The 20,235-nt window shown below is 36.5% G+C and overlaps 1 protein-coding gene across 3 annotated transcripts in view; it reads right to left on the minus strand.

The window, feature by feature from the left end:
* MAP3K15 (mitogen-activated protein kinase kinase kinase 15) overlaps window positions 1-20,235 on the minus strand; it is a 551,607-nt gene that overhangs the window by 69,223 nt on the left and 462,149 nt on the right. For 2 of the 3 annotated variants that reach the window (XM_053706394.1, XM_053706393.1), the window contains one exon: window positions 200-271. The exons of the other annotated variant lie outside the window; for it this stretch is intronic. In XM_053706394.1, coding sequence (XP_053562369.1) covers window positions 200-271 — 72 coding nt within the window. The remainder of the gene's footprint in view (window positions 1-199; window positions 272-20,235) is intronic. 3 annotated transcript variants of the gene reach the window in all.

Below are 20,235 nucleotides of genomic sequence, written 5' to 3' on the forward strand. Positions count from 1 at the left end.
TCAACCACTGATACTGAAAAGCTAAATTTAAGATGGAAAAAGAATGTAAAATATACAATTCTTATTATCTGCTGCACCTTTGGCAAAGCAAAATAATTTGCTTCTAAATAAAGTCAACAACAGAGGAAACTGCTAAGTCTAAATCTAAACATAAGTATCAGTGACAAGATAGAGTTCTTTGATAGATAACCTTACTCACCTCCTGAACCTGCCTCTGTTTCCTCAATGGTTGAGGTTTCTGACATAGACCCAGAGCTAGATGAAGACACACCTACAACAAAACAATATATATATGTGTGTTCTAAAAGTGTGCTTTATTAATCTATACAATGAAATTAGACAAAAATGAATGCATAATTACCTAAATATACTAAAATCATATAAAGCTGATTTAGAGAGAGTTTTCTCCAACCTCAATGAATCAATTCCATAAGAAAACACAAGGATAATGTTTTTTTTTCTCACAGAAGCCTCCCAAAAGCTTAGTTAATCTCTGCCACTGGCTTAGAATTAATACAAATGAAGAAGGCTCTCTATTGAGATAAATCAGTACTTTTGTTGCTCTTTTGAGAAATGTCTTTATTAAAAAAAAAAACAACAACAAACATCACATCTTGGAAAATAAGCTTCATGAAATAAAGAAGGAGTTAAATAAATTTGTCTCACAAGAGCACACTCACTATTGAGGACAATTATTGAAAACATGCTGAATTGCTACTCTTGATAGTGTTAGTCATTGAAAAACAAAATGTATGCTTACCAGATAAATTCTTTTCTTTCATGATAGTGAGAGTCATCACGTGTGAGAATATTCCTCTCCTGACCACTAAGAGGATGTAAAAGATACCACAACACACCAGAGCTTTAAATACCTCCTACTTCCCATAATCCTTAGTCATACATATAGCCAAGTAAAGGAGGGAAAAAAGGAAAGCAGGAAAAACAAAGCGGAGCAAAAAAGTGCAAAAACAAGTACTGCCGCCACCTAAGCAAAAAAAAAAAAGCAACCTTTATCATCATGAAAAAAATTAATTTTTCAGGTAAACTTTTGTTTTCACATGTGCAGATCAATGCCCAAGCCATAGAGTCCATAAGACCACCATGACTAGGGGGACAAACAGTGAAGGTAGGACGTTACTATTCAGGCACTATAGCCCACAGAACTTTCCTGCTAAAGGCAGCCTCAAAAGAAGCATACACATCAAAGTGATACAACTTAGAATAGTGAATAAAGACAATCAAGTAGCTGCCTTACAAATCTTATCAATAGTCATTACGAAAAAGCCCAAGAAGTAGCAACTACTCTAGTGGAATGAGCAGTAATGTGCTCAGGGAGTTTTCCCAGCAACCAAATAAGCCTTGCGAATTAAAGTTTTAAGCCAAGTTGCTAAAGTAACAGCCATAGCTGTCTGACCTTTGCAAGGCACAGAAGAAATAACAAAAAAAGAAGAATGCCTGAAATCTTTGTGGCTTCCACAAAATATTTGAGAGTTCTTACAACATCCAAGTTGTGGAGAAGACGCTCCTTAGATTTCATAGGAATTGGACAAAAAGAAGTAAACACAATTTCCTGATTGATAGTATCTGTAGATACAACCTTAAGAAGAAAAGAATAGCTAGTGTGAAGAAAATCATTATCCTTATGAAAAAATTGAAAAGGCAGTTTGCATGAAAAAGCTGAAAGACAATTGTAGCCCAATAAATAGCTAGAAGAAAAAGAACCTTGCAGAATATATGCTGAAGGTCTAACTCATGCATTCACTCAAATGTGGAGGAGTTTTAAAAAGCCTCAAAACCAGATTAAAATTCCAAAGAGGAGAATTTGGATGAAGAGCTGGTTTAGTTCTGATCAGAGCCAGAACAAAGGCCTGAAAGTCAATTTTCTTATAAAACCAAACAGAAAGAGTCAGAATCTGACTCTTCATTGATCTGGCTGATAAATAAGGAACTCAAGAACTCTAGGAATTCAAAAAGAATTCCAACAGTAACCTTTGCAAGATTTGATAAAAGAAAGGGCATTGAGAGAGAAGATCCTTTCTTACAGGAAGACTCCAAGGCCAGCACAAGGACATCTGCACCAGATCTGCAAAGAGAGTTTTTAAAACTTTCTTGCGCTGCCTTGTTTGGGTATGCCCTAACTCCTACGATATTTTCCCCAAAAAATATCTGGTTGTGGTGTACAGGAGGGGTGTGGTTTTAAGGAGTGAGTGGCGCAACTTAATGCTTATACCCTTATGTTAAAAATGGACAAAAATAATTTCAGAGTGAGATTTTTGGAAAAGTAACCAAGTGATGTAAGAAATAAAACTTTTAAATAGCTATTTTATTAATTTCTGACAATACATATACATTAAAAAATAGGCATAAGAAACATATATATGTCGTTACTCTAAGATGTGGGTTATATGGAAGGCCCTATGTATGCAGTGTATGCAATTTGTTAGGTTATTTTGGTCCTTGTGTAGTTTCCTAGGTTATATTACTATTGTCTATTTTTCCTTGGTTGATATATTTGGCTGGTATATTTGCTCCGTTGTTTTTAGTGTTTAGTAGCTAATTAGGTTGTTTGTACCTAGTACATAGAATACCTAGTTCATTCCCTAAAGTAGTCAAAAAAACACAAATTACTTATATAAAGATGGAAAAAACGTATTTTTGTCTAGCGGGATTCGTGTAGTGAGTGGGCTGTAGAAAACTCTTTGTATGTTATATTAGGGGAGTAGATCAAAAGATAAAAAGATCAAAAGCTAAAACGATAAAATGGTAGGAATATATGAAATAAAACAATGAAAATAAATATTCAGATAAAAATAGATAGGTAATTCTCAAAATGCATTTAAAATAGTGAATATACTGTTAATGTTAAATAGGAATATATTTAAAGGAAAAACATTTTTCTTATAGTTCTTATAGTTGTCGGCCGACACTTGACAGAAATTGTTATGTTTACAAATTTTGGATTGAAAAAAACCACCGGTGGATTTTACTAATTGAAAAATTCAGGATAATTTATTGGCAGTAAGCGTCAAACTTTGTTGCAACTTGTTAGGTGGAAAAAAACTCCTTGTATTGTAATATTATGTTTGTTGTAGCAAAATGTTGCAAAGTCTGTTAGTATGTCCTTCTTTCGATATAGATGTGAGGTCTGTGTATTTTGTTGGATGTTGGATGTTTGCCAGAACTCTACGGTCTGAAGAGATGTTGCAGTAAGGGGCGGTTTTTTACTCACTGTACTCTTCGCCGATCGTGGAGCCTGGATGTTGCCGCCCGGGGTGGTCCTCTTTTTCGGGTCTTTGTTCCTCTGTTGAAGGTGGTAAGGAATGTTTTGTCCACCTCTGAAGTTCCGGTCCTCAGTTTGTGGAGCAATTTTCGGAGGGGGCAAAAAAATGCCAATGTGTTTCTTTTCTCCGGTCTTATTCTCACTTTGAATTGTAAAGCGGTGAGAAGTTAAGCATCCAAGGTGGCTTATAGCAGAAACACTTGTGATTCTTTTAGGTCACAGTGGTTTTTTTGTGACCCTTGGGGTTTAGAAAAGAGAAAGTTTGCCACAGTAGTTCGCTACGCGTTTCGGCCGTTACATTGGCCTTTTTCAAGCTATACTACTGTGAAAGGGTTTGGCGGTCTTTTTATTCATTCAAAATTTTCACTTTAATTGGATCAATTGTTCAATTTGTCTTGCATAATTGCACGAATCTTTTTGTTGACATGTTTTTCTTGTTTTTCATTTGCTAAAGTCAGTGAACATAAGTGTTCATAAGAATTCATAATTCCAAAAGTTTTTGTGACAGGGTTATTATACATAATTGTTCATAAAAAATCATATTTCTAAAATCGGTAACTTAATTTGTATGAGAAAGTAAGTAAAATAAGTAAAAAAAGTAAAAATAAGTAAAATACTTCCTAATGTTTAACTTAACTATATGCCATAAACATTAGGAAGTATTTTACTTATTTTTAGAAATATGATTTTTTATGAACAATTATGTATAATAACCCTGTCACAAAAACTTTTGGAATTATGAATTCTTATGAACACTTATGTTCACTGACTTTAGCAAATGAAAAACAAGAAAAACATGTCAACAAAAAGATTCGTGCAATTATGCAAGACAAATTGAACAATTGATCCAATTAAAGTGAAAATTTTGAATGAATAAAAAGACCGCCAAACCCTTTCACAGTAGTATAGCTTGAAAAAGGCCAATGTAACGGCCGAAACGCGTAGCGAACTACTGTGGCAAACTTTCTCTTTTCTAAACCCCAAGGGTCACAAAAAAACCACTGTGACCTAAAAGAATCACAAGTGTTTCTGCTATAAGCCACCTTGGATGCTTAACTTCTCACCGCTTTACAATTCAAAGTGAGAATAAGACCGGAGAAAAGAAACACATTGGCATTTTTTTGCCCCCTCCGAAAATTGCTCCACAAACTGAGGACCGGAACTTCAGAGGTGGACAAAACATTCCTTACCACCTTCAACAGAGGAACAAAGACCCGAAAAAGAGGACCACCCCGGGCGGCAACATCCAGGCTCCACGATCGGCGAAGAGTACAGTGAGTAAAAAACCGCCCCTTACTGCAACATCTCTTCAGACCGTAGAGTTCTGGCAAACATCCAACATCCAACAAAATACACAGACCTCACATCTATATCGAAAGAAGGACATACTAACAGACTTTGCAACATTTTGCTACAACAAACATAATATTACAATACAAGGAGTTTTTTTCCACCTAACAAGTTGCAACAAAGTTTGACGCTTACTGCCAATAAATTATCCTGAATTTTTCAATTAGTAAAATCCACCGGTGGTTTTTTTCAATCCAAAATTTGTAAACATAACAATTTCTGTCAAGTGTCGGCCGACAACTATAAGAACTATAAGAAAAATGTTTTTCCTTTAAATATATTCCTATTTAACATTAACAGTATATTCACTATTTTAAATGCATTTTGAGAATTACCTATCTATTTTTATCTGAATATTTATTTTCATTGTTTTATTTCATATATTCCTACCATTTTATCGTTTTAGCTTTTGATCTTTTTATCTTTTGATCTACTCCCCTAATATAACATACAAAGAGTTTTCTACAGCCCACTCACTACACGAATCCCGCTAGACAAAAATACGTTTTTTCCATCTTTATATAAGTAATTTGTGTTTTTTTGACTACTTTAGGGAATGAACTAGGTATTCTATGTACTAGGTACAAACAACCTAATTAGCTACTAAACACTAAAAACAACGGAGCAAATATACCAGCCAAATATATCAACCAAGGAAAAATAGACAATAGTAATATAACCTAGGAAACTACACAAGGACCAAAATAACCTAACAAATTGCATACACTGCATACATAGGGCCTTCCATATAACCCACATCTTAGAGTAACGACATATATATGTTTCTTATGCCTATTTTTTAATGTATATGTATTGTCAGAAATTAATAAAATAGCTATTTAAAAGTTTTATTTCTTACATCACTTGGTTACTTTTCCAAAAATCTCACTCTGAAATTATTTTTGTCCATTTTTAACATAAGGGTATAAGCATTAAGTTGCGCCACTCACTCCTTAAAACCACACCCCTCCTGTACACCAGATCTGCAAACCAAATCCTGCAAGGCCACGCCGGAGCAATCAGAATTGCTGAGGCTTGTTCCTGCCTATCACCACAGAGAAAAAATGTAAATCAGGTTGAACAACTAAGGGACCACTAGGGCATCTATCAGACTCACCAGTGGGTCTCGACACCTGGCACAATACTGAGGCAGTTTGTGATTTAAGTGAGAGGCCATGAGATCTATCTCTGGCAGACCCAAACGTCTCACAATTTGGGCTAAAACTTACTGGGTATAGAGACTGTCGACTGAGAAAGTCTGCCTCCCAATTGTTCACACCTAAAATGTGAATTGCAAAAATCCTGCACTCTGCCCAACTGATGATGTGGGACACTTCCCACAACACTAAGGAGCTGTTAGTTCCTTCCTGATGATTGACATAAGCCACTGACACTGTCTTATTGGAATTTCGGAAAAGATTGGTTTCTGAGGTCAGGCAAAATCTAGAGAGCCCTGAAGTATGCATGGAGTTTCAGAATATTTATTAGAGACCTAACTCCCAGCACCCCCTGAGACCCCCAGATTGCACCCCAAACTAACAAGCTGGCATTTGTGGAGATTACTATCCACCCTGAACAAAGAAAGGAGGCTCCATGAACCAAGGATTGGTGAGTCTGCCACCAAGTCAAGAACTGTCTTGTGATCTAACAGAATCCTCTGAGACAGATCCTCGTGGGCCATAGTCAATTGATGCAGCATCTGCAACTGGAGGGCCTGAAGATGCAACCTGGCAAATGGAACTGCATCTGAGGCAGCCACCATGAGACCCACAACTTCCATGCATTGAGCTACAGATGAGTGAGGATTCAGCTGCAGAAGGGCACAGGCCTATCGCAGCTTTAGTCTTTATTAATCTGTCAGATTATGAACCCCAGGAAAGACACACAGGTCTGAGGCATTAGTGAGCTGTTTGGAAGATTTATTTTTCAACTATGACTCTGAACCAGAATGTTGTCCAAATAGGGAAATACAGAAATGTATTGAGCTCTGGGAGCTGTAGCCACACCAAAAGGTAGGGCCACAAACTGACAACCCTTGTCTAGAAAAGCAAACATTTTAGGAACTTGATATGATCTCTGTAGATATATGCAAATAAGCATATTTTAAGTCTATGGTAGGCATATACTGACCCTCCAGCACTAAAGGAATTAAAGCATTAATTGTCTCCATTTTGAAAGTAGGAACTTTCAGGAATTTATTCAATAATTTGAGATCCAAAACAGGTCCAAAAGTAAACTCTTTATTTGGCACTATAAAGAGCTTTGAACAAAACCCCTGGTTTAATTATTAAGCTGGAACTAGAGTAATCACTACTATAAATTCAAGATCTCTTACACAAGCCAAGAAAGTTTGAGCCTATGAAGAATCTCGAAAAACTCAAGATACATAAAATCTTCTCTGAGGAGGCCTTGAATGAAAGTTTGTTTGATACCCCAGGGAAATAATTTGCAATACCTAGGGATCCTGAACAGATCTCTCCCAAGCCTCCTGAAAGAGACTCAGGGTCTGATATTCAAAGCCTCGCCGCTCAGACAAGATATTCTAAGAAGTCTTGTTGGTATGGTGTGGTCCTTAAATAATTTTTTAGAAACACAAATTTTATCTTGAGAAAAGCTTACGTTGCTATGTAGTGTTCTTTATGCGAAACTGAGACTCCTTCATTACAAGATGTAAAAAAAATCCCAAAGATTTTGTGTGATTTCTCTCCATGCCGGCAAGGTTTTGAATATCAGGCCCTCAATCTGCCCCCCACCAGGAACTAGTATCAGGGGGCCACACCGTTAATCAGATTTGGGAGCTGGGGTAGACTATTTAGATGGTTTGTTTTGGGACCAAGAAGTGTTTGAATTCCTTGATGTTTTGGAATAGCCAGAACTCTTGAAAGAGAAGGAATCTTTCTAAACTGTAGATTGCCAAAAGATACGAAAATGGCCTGCAGATCTAAGCTTACCCTTATATTTCTTATTCTGGCGCAGAAAACCTCCCGTAACTTCAGTGACTATGGCAATAATAGCATCCAGCCCTGGCCCAAACAGAGATTTACTCCGGAAAGGGAGAGAAAGTAGTCTGTGCTTAGAAACCACATCAGCAGACCAATGAGAAACTGCCTTTCTGGCCTCTTTGGCTTTGCAGTCCATCGTTCGGTCGATATATTGTAAAAAAGGGGGCGGACCTGTGAAGTGCCGGTGAGTGGCGATGTGTCTACCATAGGATATAATGGGGAGAGATACGTCATCAAAACATCGCCGACATCGCCACTTTTAGCGAGCGGGGGGCAGATTTGAAGTGTTCCTACACAGTGCACAGACAATGCACTCACTGAAACCAAACACGGATTCTTCAAATAATGCCAGTGTGACCTTACTGTAACTACACCTACACTACCTGCCTCACACAGTAAAGTCTCACCCCTGAAAAGGTAGCGAGACAAACATGGCTGACACCCTACTCATAACCTGTACTTCATAAATTGGAATATATTACACTGCTGGTGATGTATCCCAATAAAAGTGCAGGTTACTCCCCCTGGAATCCCTATATAACTCCCACAGAACACATACACCTATGTCATTCTTTAGCTATACTCCCCTTGGAATGCCCAGCTAACTCCCTAATACCGCCTACAACTACATCATGTCTTAGCTACACTCCCCAGGAACGCCCAGCTAACTCCCACAGGCTGCCTACACCTATGTCATGTCTGCAATCTACCTAACTAAAAGTATATATAAAAAATAACTCCCTATTATAACTATAGGAACTATGTCGCTAGATTTATATACAATATTAAAATGATATGCATTGTCATGTATAATGCATATTAAAGTATTAAATATAATTTAAAATATAGTTACTGTTGCTTGTTTATTTTATTATTTTAAAGATAAATATATCATTTAAAATATATATTTAAGTTTAAAATAAAAAAAATAACAAAATATCTCTATTTTAAAATATTTTTATTAATTAAAATAATATGCATTATACATGAAAATGCATAATTTTTAAATTGTATAAATGCAATGCTACACTAAAATATTAACCCCTTAGACACCCTCACGCCCAATGCAACCTACACTAACTAACCCATAATCTGTCATAACCTAAAGACCTAACCACCCCTAAACTATTAACCCCTAAACTGCTACAAGCCCCATCGCAACAAGACCATTAACCTATTAACCCGTAATCTGCCACAACCCCCATTGCAATAAGCCCCCTGACCTATTAGCCCCTAAACCACCACAATCCCCATCGCAATAAAAAAACACTAAACATTACTAGCCTTTACAATAGTTTTTTTAAGGTATTGCCCTAAAGGGACTTAGCTCTTTTTCTTAAAAAATACAACCCCATTCTAAAATAAAAGACCCCCCCCCAAAAAAAAGCCTATATAAAAAAAACCTACTCTAAAAATGTTTAAGAAAAAGGCATTTGGTGGTGCAGTGCCCTAAAGTGAATATAGCCCAAATAAAAACAAAAACTATTCTTAAAAAAACAACAACAACAACTCTAAACCCCAAAGTTTCAACTTAACTCTGGCGGTGCTCCTCTTTTTCTTCATAGTGGCAGTCCACTGGGGCGGTTCTCTTCATCTTCATGCTGGTGGTCCTCTTCTTCCATCCTATACTTCTTATTTTTTTATCTTGAATGCAAGGTTCCACCTTATATAGGGGTGCCTTTGCATTTCTACTGGCTGATATTTTAATTCTTAGTCCAATCAACCAATAGAATGAAACTTTTTTTCTATTTCATGTCTATATTAGGCTCAGTGCGATGTATTTAAAAGGGATTCTTTACTTTACATCAACATTATTTTGCCAGCATCGCCACCTATTGTGATGTATAGTAAAATGCCGCTCTGTGATACTGCCTTTAAAGAGTAATGTCTGCACTTTGAATATTTCACTGTGATTCTCGAAATCCCAATGGATTCCCTTTTAAATATATATTGCTGCCTTGCAGCACTTTAGATCATCAGGGCCCAAGATGTAAGCCACAAAGCTCACCTGGCTAAAACAACTAATGCAGCATTCTTAGCATTAATGTGAATCATTTCCACGGTTGCATCCCAAATAAAGAAATTTGCTGTTCTCAATAAATTAATACAAACCTGAATCTCATCCACAGTGGTTTCCCCAGAAAAATATTCTGAGAGATTATCACACCAAATAGCAGTGGCAGCATCAACACAGGCTACACCTACTGCAGGTCTAAACATAAAACCTGGAAGATGAGAGGATTGACTATGAAAACCTTCAAGTTTTCTATCTAAAGGATCCTTAAAAGAGGAACTATCCTCCAAAGGAATAGAGGTTTCTCCTAGCCAAAGTGGAAATAGCTGCATCTACCTTAGGAACAAAAAGAATACATGGATTCTGCTATTCCTTAGAAGTAATTTCCGAAATTGAATCAGGCACAGAAAAAGAAGGTGGCTGCTCAGGAGCTGCCTTGACTGTAGCAGGACAATCCTCTGCCTCTAAAGCAATTAAAACTTACCAAAATAAGGCATGAATATGCTCAAGTTTGAAATTAAAGGACACATTATCTGCCACAGCAGCAGGGTCCTGAGACTCGAACAGACGATCCTCATAAGAGTCAGAGACACCACTATAGTTAATAGGTAACTTGGAGTGGCTTCTAATAAGGAAAGTCCCTGATGAGCTAAAGACCAAAGAATAACCACCTTCAAATCCTGCAAAAGTATGCGCTTAACAGCTAAAAGAAAGTAAGATAAATCCTCAGTAATAACAAACAGCGAGATTACGAGTTTTGCAGTAACAGGGGTGCGGTGCTAACGAGCAGTTTCAGCTCACCACTCACCTACAGACAACACTGGTATTACAGGTTTTTTTCAACCCGGCGTTAGCCTCTAAAAAGTGAGCGGAGAGCGAAATTTAGCTCCACATCTCAGTGTAATACCAGCGCTGCTTACGGTAGCAGTGAGCTGGCTAAACGTGCTTGTTGCACGATTTCCCCATAGGAATCAATGGGGAAGAGCCGGCTGGAAAAAAACCTAACACCTGCAAGAAAACAGCGTTCAGCCCCTAACGCAGCCCCATTGATTCCTATGGGGAAAGTAAATTTATGTCTACACCTAACACCCTAACATGAACCCCGAGTCTAAACACCCCTAATCTTACACTTATTAACCCCTAATCTGCCGCCCCCGACATCGCTGACACCTACATTATATTATTAACCCCTAATCTGCTGCTCCGGACACCGCCGCCACCTACATTATACTTATGAACCCCTAATCTGTTGCCCCCAACATCGCTGACACCTACATTATATTTATTAACCCCTAATCTGCCACCCCAATGTCGCTGCAACCTACCTACACTTATTAACCCCTAATCTGCCGCCCCCAACATTGCCGACACCTACATTATATTATTAACCCCTAATCTGCCGCTCTGGAAACCGCCGCCACCTACATTATACTTATGAACCCCTAATCTGCTGCCCACAACATCGCCGAACCCTATATTATATTTATTAACCCCTAATCTGCCGCCTCAACGTCGCCACGACCTACCTACACTTATTAACCCCTAATCTGCCACCCCCAACGTCGCCACCACTATAATAAATATATTAACCCCTAAACCTAAGTCTAACCCTAACCCCCCTAACTTAAATATAATTTAAATAAGACGAAATAAAATTACTACAATTAAATAAATTATTCCTATTTAAAACTAAATACTTACCGATAAAATAAACCCTAAGATAGCTACAATATAACTAATAGTTACATTGTATCTAGCTTAGGGTTTATTTTTATTTTACAGACAACTTTGTATTTATTTTAACTAGGTACAATAGTTATTAAATAGTTATTAACTATTTAATAACTACCTAGTTAAAATAAAGACAAATTTACCTGTAAAATAAACCCTAACCTAACTTACAATTACACCATACTACACTATAATTAAAATAATTTCCTAAATTAACTACAATCAACTACAATTAAATTAAATTAACTAAAGTACGAAAAAAAACACACTAAATTACAGAAAAAAATAAAATAATTACAAGAATTTTAAACTAATTACACCTAATCTAATCCCCCTAATAAAATAAAAAAGCCCCCCAAAATAATAAAAATTCCTATCCTATACTAAATTACAAATAGGCCGTAAAAGGGCCTTTTGCGGGGCATTGCCCCAAAGTAATCAGTTCTTTTACCTGTAAAAAAAATTACAATACCCCCCTAACATTAAAACCCACCACCCACACACCCAACCCTACTCTAAAACCCACCCAATCCCCCCTTAATAAAACCTAACACTACCCCCTTGAAGATCACCCAACCTTGAGACGTCTTCACCCAACCGGCAGAAGTGGTCCTCCAGACGGTCCGAAGTCTTCATCCTATCCGGGCAGAAGTGGTCGTCCAGAGGGCCAGAATTCTTCATCCGATCCGGGCAGAAGAGGACCTCCAGACGGGCAGAAGTCTTAATCCAGGCGGCATCTTCTATCTTCATCCATCCGGAGCAGAGCGGGTCCATCTTCAAGCCAGCCGACGCGGAGCATCCATCCAGACCGACGACTACTCGACAAATGACGGTTCCTTTAAATGACGTCATCCAAGATGGCCTTTGATAAAGCCCAATCGGGCGAAACGCGTCAGGGGAGAGTGGTGAACTCGTTCACACTCTATCTTTGTGTTATTTTAATTGCCCGGTACCTTGAATCCATGTGTTGCTAGGGTTACTAAAACAATAGAGCTAATCACTTATTTCATTTGGATTTCATTAGATCAACCATAACTGCCTGAACCATTTTAATAATGAGACCAGCTGGAAATGTTCACATCTATGTCGCCACTATGTTGCTAATTCAGTACTATTAACTATATACACAGTCTGGGTTGTGCCAGACTTTATCTAATTGCTAAAGCTTTCTGAATGAATGTGATCTTGACTAAATTGAATGACAAAAATTAATGTTCTTTGACCACTCCATAGTCGCAGCACAGGCTATGCCTATATCGCTAACAACCGAGTACAACTGATTATAGATATAGTCTGGGTTGTGCCAGACTTAGTCTAGTTGCTAAAATTATCTGAATGAATGTGGCTCTGATAAACTGAATGGCAAAAATCATAATTTCTGACCACTCTAGAATTATAGCACAGGCTAAGCCTATATCGTTACTATGTTGCTAACGCAATATAATTAATTACATACACAGTCTGGGTTGTGCCAGACTTAGTCAAGCTGCTAAAACTATCTGAACGAATGTGGTTCTGACCAAACTGAACGGCAATTTATTGTCTTGATCACTCCACTATTACAGCACAGGCTGCATTAGCAGTAGCATAAACGTTGCACTTACGTTAACAGTTCAGACTACATAGTAAATATAGCGACTTAAATTACAAAAAACAACATTTGAATATTAGATTACTAATTGGGTATAATCTAGATATATACAGTCTGGGTGGTGCCAGACTCAATCTAACTGCTAAAATTACCTACATGATTGTGGTCGTAACTCCATTTATGGATAGTGATAGCTATACTGACCACTCTATTAGTGCAGTTTTGGCTGCACTTTATTTTTAGCAGTTATAAACACCGTGCGAATATCGATTATTTTGATGTTAAATTAAACATATAAGCTAGAATATTTACATGAACACAGTTTTTACAGTATCTGTATATTATACTGTTACTCGACATCAGCTCTTTTATTTGAATAACATTAATATCGCAGGTGATGAGCTTACAATATCTATTTAGGGAATATGAGTTATTCTGAGTATTCATATTAGTTCCCAATTACATATTAGTGATTTATAGACAGCACATTTATATTAACTTATCATACAACGTAGGTACATAATTGATATATTTTTTCTGAGAGCCGTTTCAGTTAATATATTTTAGTGTCATTTCACTCATCATTAACGGTTATTTAGAACTCAGCATGCATAGATATGTTACAACAACTAATCCTATGCAGTCTGAGTTGAATCAACATTACTGCCATATTTACGATCAAATTTGATCAAAAAACTAGAATATATGGGTCCTTCAGATGGTGTTTGGATAATGACTTGGATGACACTTAATAGTGCTGAATGTAAATTACAAGGAGTACATTAACCACCATTTATGCTGAAACAGAGATTATTAAAGCTTACAAAATAAACGTGTCTCATTTTATTAATCCTCAATTAGAATGGATGTTCTACTCAGTACATAATGATATATCCTTATTGGGAACAAGAGAATATTTACAGATAATGAGTTAATATTGTTTGCTGAATTAAATTCACATATTATTACTCCGTTTCTAACTTTGATGGTATTAACACACACATATAACAGTGGGCCATTGATATATACACATATAAACTACAGAATTAATTCCTTAATAAATATGTGTGTTTAAAACTGAATTGAATATTATACTCAACCATTACAGTTGAAATATTTGAGCTGATATCAGGTTAACTAGACTATCCAGTAAAGAGTCTGGATTTTAGCTCTTTAACACAGAATATTACTCTATTGTAACACCATTTAGCAAGCCTTATTGTTTATAATTTAGATCACAGTAACTGCTAATTTTTACAGGCCTAATTATCTTATTTTGTGATCTAGTATACAACCTATTACATTGATCCAGGTACTGGAGTGTATTTTAATTGTGTGTGCATTAACCAAACAATTTTGTTTTTTTATATTTTACAATCAATAAAGTTTATATTTTAAAAATCCTGTGGGGAATTCTGTTCCTTAGTTAGGGCCCAGAGTGCTGTAAGTGTATACTTTGGGAATTTTGGTATCCTCTATATCAATCTTCCTTTGTGTTCAACGTCATCCAAGATGGCGTCCCTTGAATTCTGATTGGCTGATAGGATTCTATTAGCCAATCAGAATTAAGGTAGGAAAAATCCTTTTGGCTGATGCAATCAGCCAATAGGATTGAGCTCGCAATTAAGGGGTTACAATTGTATGCTCTATCTGATTCATAGAAAAAAAAATTGGGGTTTCGTTTCCCTTTAAGTATCATAGATAAGCAAAAGCAAATCGGTAAAGGCACACACATAGTTAACCCTGAAGGGAAGAAAATGCACAATCTATAACTGATTAACCCTCAAATTGTAAACAGTAACAATAAACATAATACCAGATGTGGATCCGTTGCTCAGTTTGCCTAGAAGGATATGGCTGCACCTCACTGATAAGCCCACACTAGGAAATGTATGTCTGGGGTTTTGTTGTTTCTCTCGTTCAGAGAAGGATTTGCCTGGTATTTTGAGAATGGACTGCACTGTTTAGTCAGAACCAGATTGATATACTACAGGAAAGTTCTGCTCTGTGAAAGGCACATGTTGAGCAAAAAGAGGCTTCTCCTAGGGTGGTAACTAGCCACAGAACAAGCTAATATGCTATTGTTCGTTCCCAGTGCTTCTCTCTTTTAGTATATCCTATTAGCGTAGCCCGGGGCTCTGTGAAGAAAGGTCGGGATTAGCACGGCTCCCAAGAACAATATAGGTAAGTATAAAACTGCACTGAAGGAACATTTACATTTTTTTTAACAAAGAGAAGTGTACATTTTACAAAATATTCAGTATTTCAAATGCAGCAAACAAATATTCAGAAAAACTAAAATTTTCAGAATATTTGTTCCAAATAATACAGCTAAAACAAATTATTAATTATTCAGGGCTGCACATTTCTACTTACCACCTCCACTGGTCCTGAGAACCCTCCTACAGGCTGAGAATATTACAGCAACACAGGAACAGGGAAGGACAATAAGTAACACAGAAAAAGTACACAAAAAAGTGCTCCAAAACAGTTAACCCTTAGCGAGTAACCGCGCTATGATTGAGCGGTATTTCTAAAAACCCAAAGGAAACATGTAGAAATTTAGCGAAGGTGAAAATACTATGCATAGATCAGAAGCAACTGCACTAAATTTAAAGCAACAGTATCCTTAAAAAACAGAATTAGTTAAAAGTGATATAAACTGCTAATATAAGGTATATGGTGCATAAATATATATCCCTATACTTTGTAAAACATGTTCATACTAATAGCCTTTGGTCTATAAAGGTGCAGGTACCTATCTCTCTGCACCTCTGTCCACTGTGCTTACCCCAGCTGCAGCAACTTGCTTCCAGTAGACAAGCCAATCATAGCCAGTAAGCACAATGCCAAGGATCCAAATCAGTAACAGCATCTCAACCCAGAGGTATGGTGGACAAGTTCACATTTCACCTGGGGAGGGCTGTGGAGCCACAAAAAGAGCAGTTCACTGTAGACTAGAGGATTGGTGGACAAGTCCACATTTCACCCGGGGAGGTCTTTGGAACCACAAAGAGCAGCTCACTTTAGACCAGGGGATTGGTGGACAAGTCCATATTTTACCTGAGATGTCTGTGACACTGCTTCGCTGAGAAAATACCTTTTACTGCCTGGCTGATAACTCCTTGTCTGCCCCTCTGAACAACAGGTTACTGTAAGGAGAAATCGCGCCTCAGATTAGTTAGAGGATCCCTTTTTTAACAATGAGTAGATCTGCACTTCACTATCACCTCACTCCTTATGAAAGAGGCAAACGAAAATGAGTGAGGATCATAGGAAGTGGGAAGGATTTAAAGCTCTGGCATGTCTGGGTGTCTTTTGCCTCCTCCTGGTGGTCAGAAGTGGAATATTTTCACACGTGATGACTCAAACTCTCACCATCTGATGAAAGAAATTAGCACAGTTTTCTTCTGAACACTCATAATAAAATTAGGAGTACATCAAATTAAAAAAATGCCTAGCACTTGGTAATCATTCCAGACTATGTTCCCTTTATGGTGTTACATTTGCAAGCACAAAAAAAACACAAAACGAAAAAAATGTGCTCATGCTATTTAATTTAGGTAAATATTCCCCATGGTGCACAAATCTGAACACTCATTTTAAAATGTTGTACAGAAATATTTTGTATAACAGCTGATTTGAAAAGCATAATGTGAGCTCTACTTACCACTTAATAAGATGACACCAGATATGAATGACAGAACTGCCTTTTAATACAATACTATGGTCACAAAATGGTGGCTCTGGATGTAAGTACGGGTTCTCTATTTCTGATTCTGAAAAGTAACACTGATGGTGGTATACAATGTCTGGGCTACAGTTAATATCTCAATTTACTCTAACGTCTCCATCATTATGCTGTGATCTCTAAGGAATCACATGTACAAAGCACGTCAGATCATTTAAAGCTCATACCTTGCTACATAGTTACTATCAGTAATTAGCAAGAAAGAGCTAGGCCTTTAGAGAATACCCCTTGTAATGTTAACAAGGAAGAAAGCTTCCTCATTTCATTTATCTAAATTCCAAGTTTTCCAATTATAACATGGAATGGAAAATAAGAATATTGACGAATTTGCTACATAATGAATTGCAAAATGCTCATTGTCACAACTAAATGTTAATGCATTTGGGACGTCCAACTTTTCAAACTTGTTTGTTGTTCCTCTGCAGAAGAAATCACAGCCATGGAATTAGAGATTGTAATGTTTCAATAATAAGCTGCAGTCTGGTAGCAAAAGGTATGATTTTTCTTTATATGTTGCTTTCCTCTAAATATAAAGGTTATGTAAAAAAAAAGGGAGAGCCAGCATACTGTAAAATGCTTAACTATAATTTTATCCAATAATATGTACAACGATTAGTACAGCAACTCAGGAGTGCAGTGCTCGTGAAGACAGGGACCTGCCAAATCTCCCCAATTCCAATAGTGAATATATAAATGTCCACAGCACTGTATCATTCAAAATATTTTATTCTCTGTACATAACAGGTACTCAAACAGCGACGTTTCGAGTGTTGCCACTCTTACTCATGCTAGTTACAAACTATCAATTACAGCAATTTAAAACCCTCAGTTTGGCGCCAACCACTCTTCAGGTGGATCTGCTGCCCTCTTCTGTTCATTTCTAATAATACATTAAAAACATTTCCAATTACATGATACTATGTAACAAAAATTTTAAATACAATGTTTGCTTACATTAAAGTTATTTCTTTTACTCTTTACATCTCTGATAGATCATATTTTAGCAGGATCACATTTTAATTTTACACTTTAGTTATATTTTAAACCGTACTTTTCCAAGATTATACTTTAAACAGTGTTTTTCTAGACAGTAAATAATTATATTATTTGAAAAGAGTTACACTATCCTAGGAGAAAATTGTGTGAAAAAAGTAATTTTACTGGATAATAGTTTTACAGAAAAATAATTTTACAGAAAAATAGACCAATCAAAGTCCCTATTGAGCCCATTAGGTTCCATACTTCCCAATTCAAAGATCCAAAACATTTCTTTTTGTTTTAGTATCTTTTCTCTATCACCTCCATTTCTCTGTGGGCCCACACTATCGATCACTTGCCACCTTAATTGGCTTATCTGGTGGCCACATTTTAGGAAGTGATGGGACACAGGGGCTTCAGTATTCTTACACCTTATGTTTGAGCGATGCTGGCATATCCTGTCTCTGATCATACGGGTAGTCTCCCCTATGTAGATCAGAGAACAGGAACATTTTATGAGATAGATTACATATTTAGAATCACAGGTATAGTAATCTCTTATCTCATATTTTTTCCCATTTCTTGGGTGATAGAAATATTTACCTTTTATAATAGAGTGACAACTCATACAGCCCAGGCATGGGAATGAACCTCTACTTTTATTACCAATAAATGCCTGTCTCCCATGCTTCTTAGAGCCAACATCTGTATGTGTTAGTTGATCTCTCAGATTTCTTACTCTTTTAAACGCCATTAATGGTGGATTTTTAAATATTTCTATACCTTTATTGCATTCGCTCAAAACATGCCAATGTCTATTTATAATTCGTTTCACATCCTCACTTGCAGGACTATATTGGGTAACCAAAACCAATTTATCTCCTTTTTTACTTTTAACCACACTTTGTTCCTTAGACCTTACTTTATCTATGTGTTTATCAACAATTTCCTTAGGATATCCTCTATCTAGGAATTTTTGCTGCATCTCTCTAAGTCTGATTTCTTTAGTATCTGGATTGGTGACTATTCTGTCTACTCTTAATAGTTGACTCTTTGGTAACGAGTTCAGTAACCCTTTAGGATGGAAACTTCTGTAATCTAATAGTGTGTTCCTGTCTGTCTCCTTACTATAAATGTCAAAGATTAGCTTTCTTCCTTCCTTAATTACTCTAGTATCTAGAAAGGTCACTGTCTCTTCACTCCACTCTGCTGTAAACTCTAGACCAGGGACTGCCCCATTAATTTCCTTCACAAATTCCAATAGGGACTCAACGCTGCCCCACCATATGCCAAACACATCATCTATGAAACGCCACCAGGTGGCGCCATATTTTCTAAATTTATCATTTTCATAGATTATTCTCTCCTCAATTTCATTCATGAATAAATTGGCATATGATGGGGCAACGTTGGTCCCCATTGCTGTACCCTTAATCTGAATGTACCAATCATCCTGGAACATAAAGTGGTTCCAATACAGAATAAGTCTCAATAACTCTTCAATAAATTCAACTTGTAAATCTGAACATTTTGTATTCAATTTGCATACTTTTTTTATTATTCCTATCCCTGTTTCATGTTTGATGGCCGTGTAAAGACTCTTTACATCCATTGTATATAATAGGAATTTTTCAGATTCAAAATATAGATCTTTGGCCTTATTTAGAAAATCTCCTGTATCTTTGAGGTATGAAGATATTTGTTTTACCTCCGGTTGCAAAATCTTATCTAGAAAAGTTGAAATATTAGTTAAAGCTGAGTTGACACTCGAGACTATGGGCCTCCCCGGTGGTCTAGTAAGATCTTTATGTACCTTGGGTACCGTATAAAAGATGGGATTCTTGGGGTCTTTATTAAATAAATAATCCTTTAGTTTTTTGTCAATTAATTTATTTTCAAATGCTTTATTAATAATTACTTCCACCTCTTTCTGTATTTTACTAACTGGATTATAACTGATCTTAACATACGTATCTTCATCTTTAAGCTGACTCAGTATTTCATTTATATAGTACCCTTTATCAAGCACCACTGTTGCCCCGCCCTTATCTGCTTTTTTAATTGTCACTTCACTAGATTTGTTCTTCAAAATTTTTATTGCTTCAAACTCATCCTTAGTTAAATTTACCCCTGCATTTTTACTCTTATAAGGCATTTTTAGTTTTTTCTTCTCATTTTTTTGTTTCAGTTTGCCTATATCATTGCATACAAGACTTATAAAAGTATTTACACTATGGTTAGTAGATGTAGGATTAAATATACTTTTACTTTTCAAATCTAGTTCTTTTAATTTCCATTTAACTTCAACATTTCGTGTATCTGACTCTATATAAACATTATCATGGAACCATGTTTTTAGCCTTATGTTCCTAAAAAACCTTTGTAAATCCTTATTTAATTCAAAGAAATTTGTATCAGAGTAAGGGCAAAACGAAAGTCCTTTTTCTAACAGTCCCAATTCAGTCTCTGTTAATTCTTTCCCGGATATATTAAGTACTGTAGTATGTTCAGATCTTACCCCATCTTTAAGCTCAGTTC

This window comes from Bombina bombina, chromosome 3 (assembly GCF_027579735.1).
Source record: "Bombina bombina isolate aBomBom1 chromosome 3, aBomBom1.pri, whole genome shotgun sequence".
Lineage (NCBI taxonomy): Eukaryota > Metazoa > Chordata > Amphibia > Anura > Bombinatoridae > Bombina > Bombina bombina.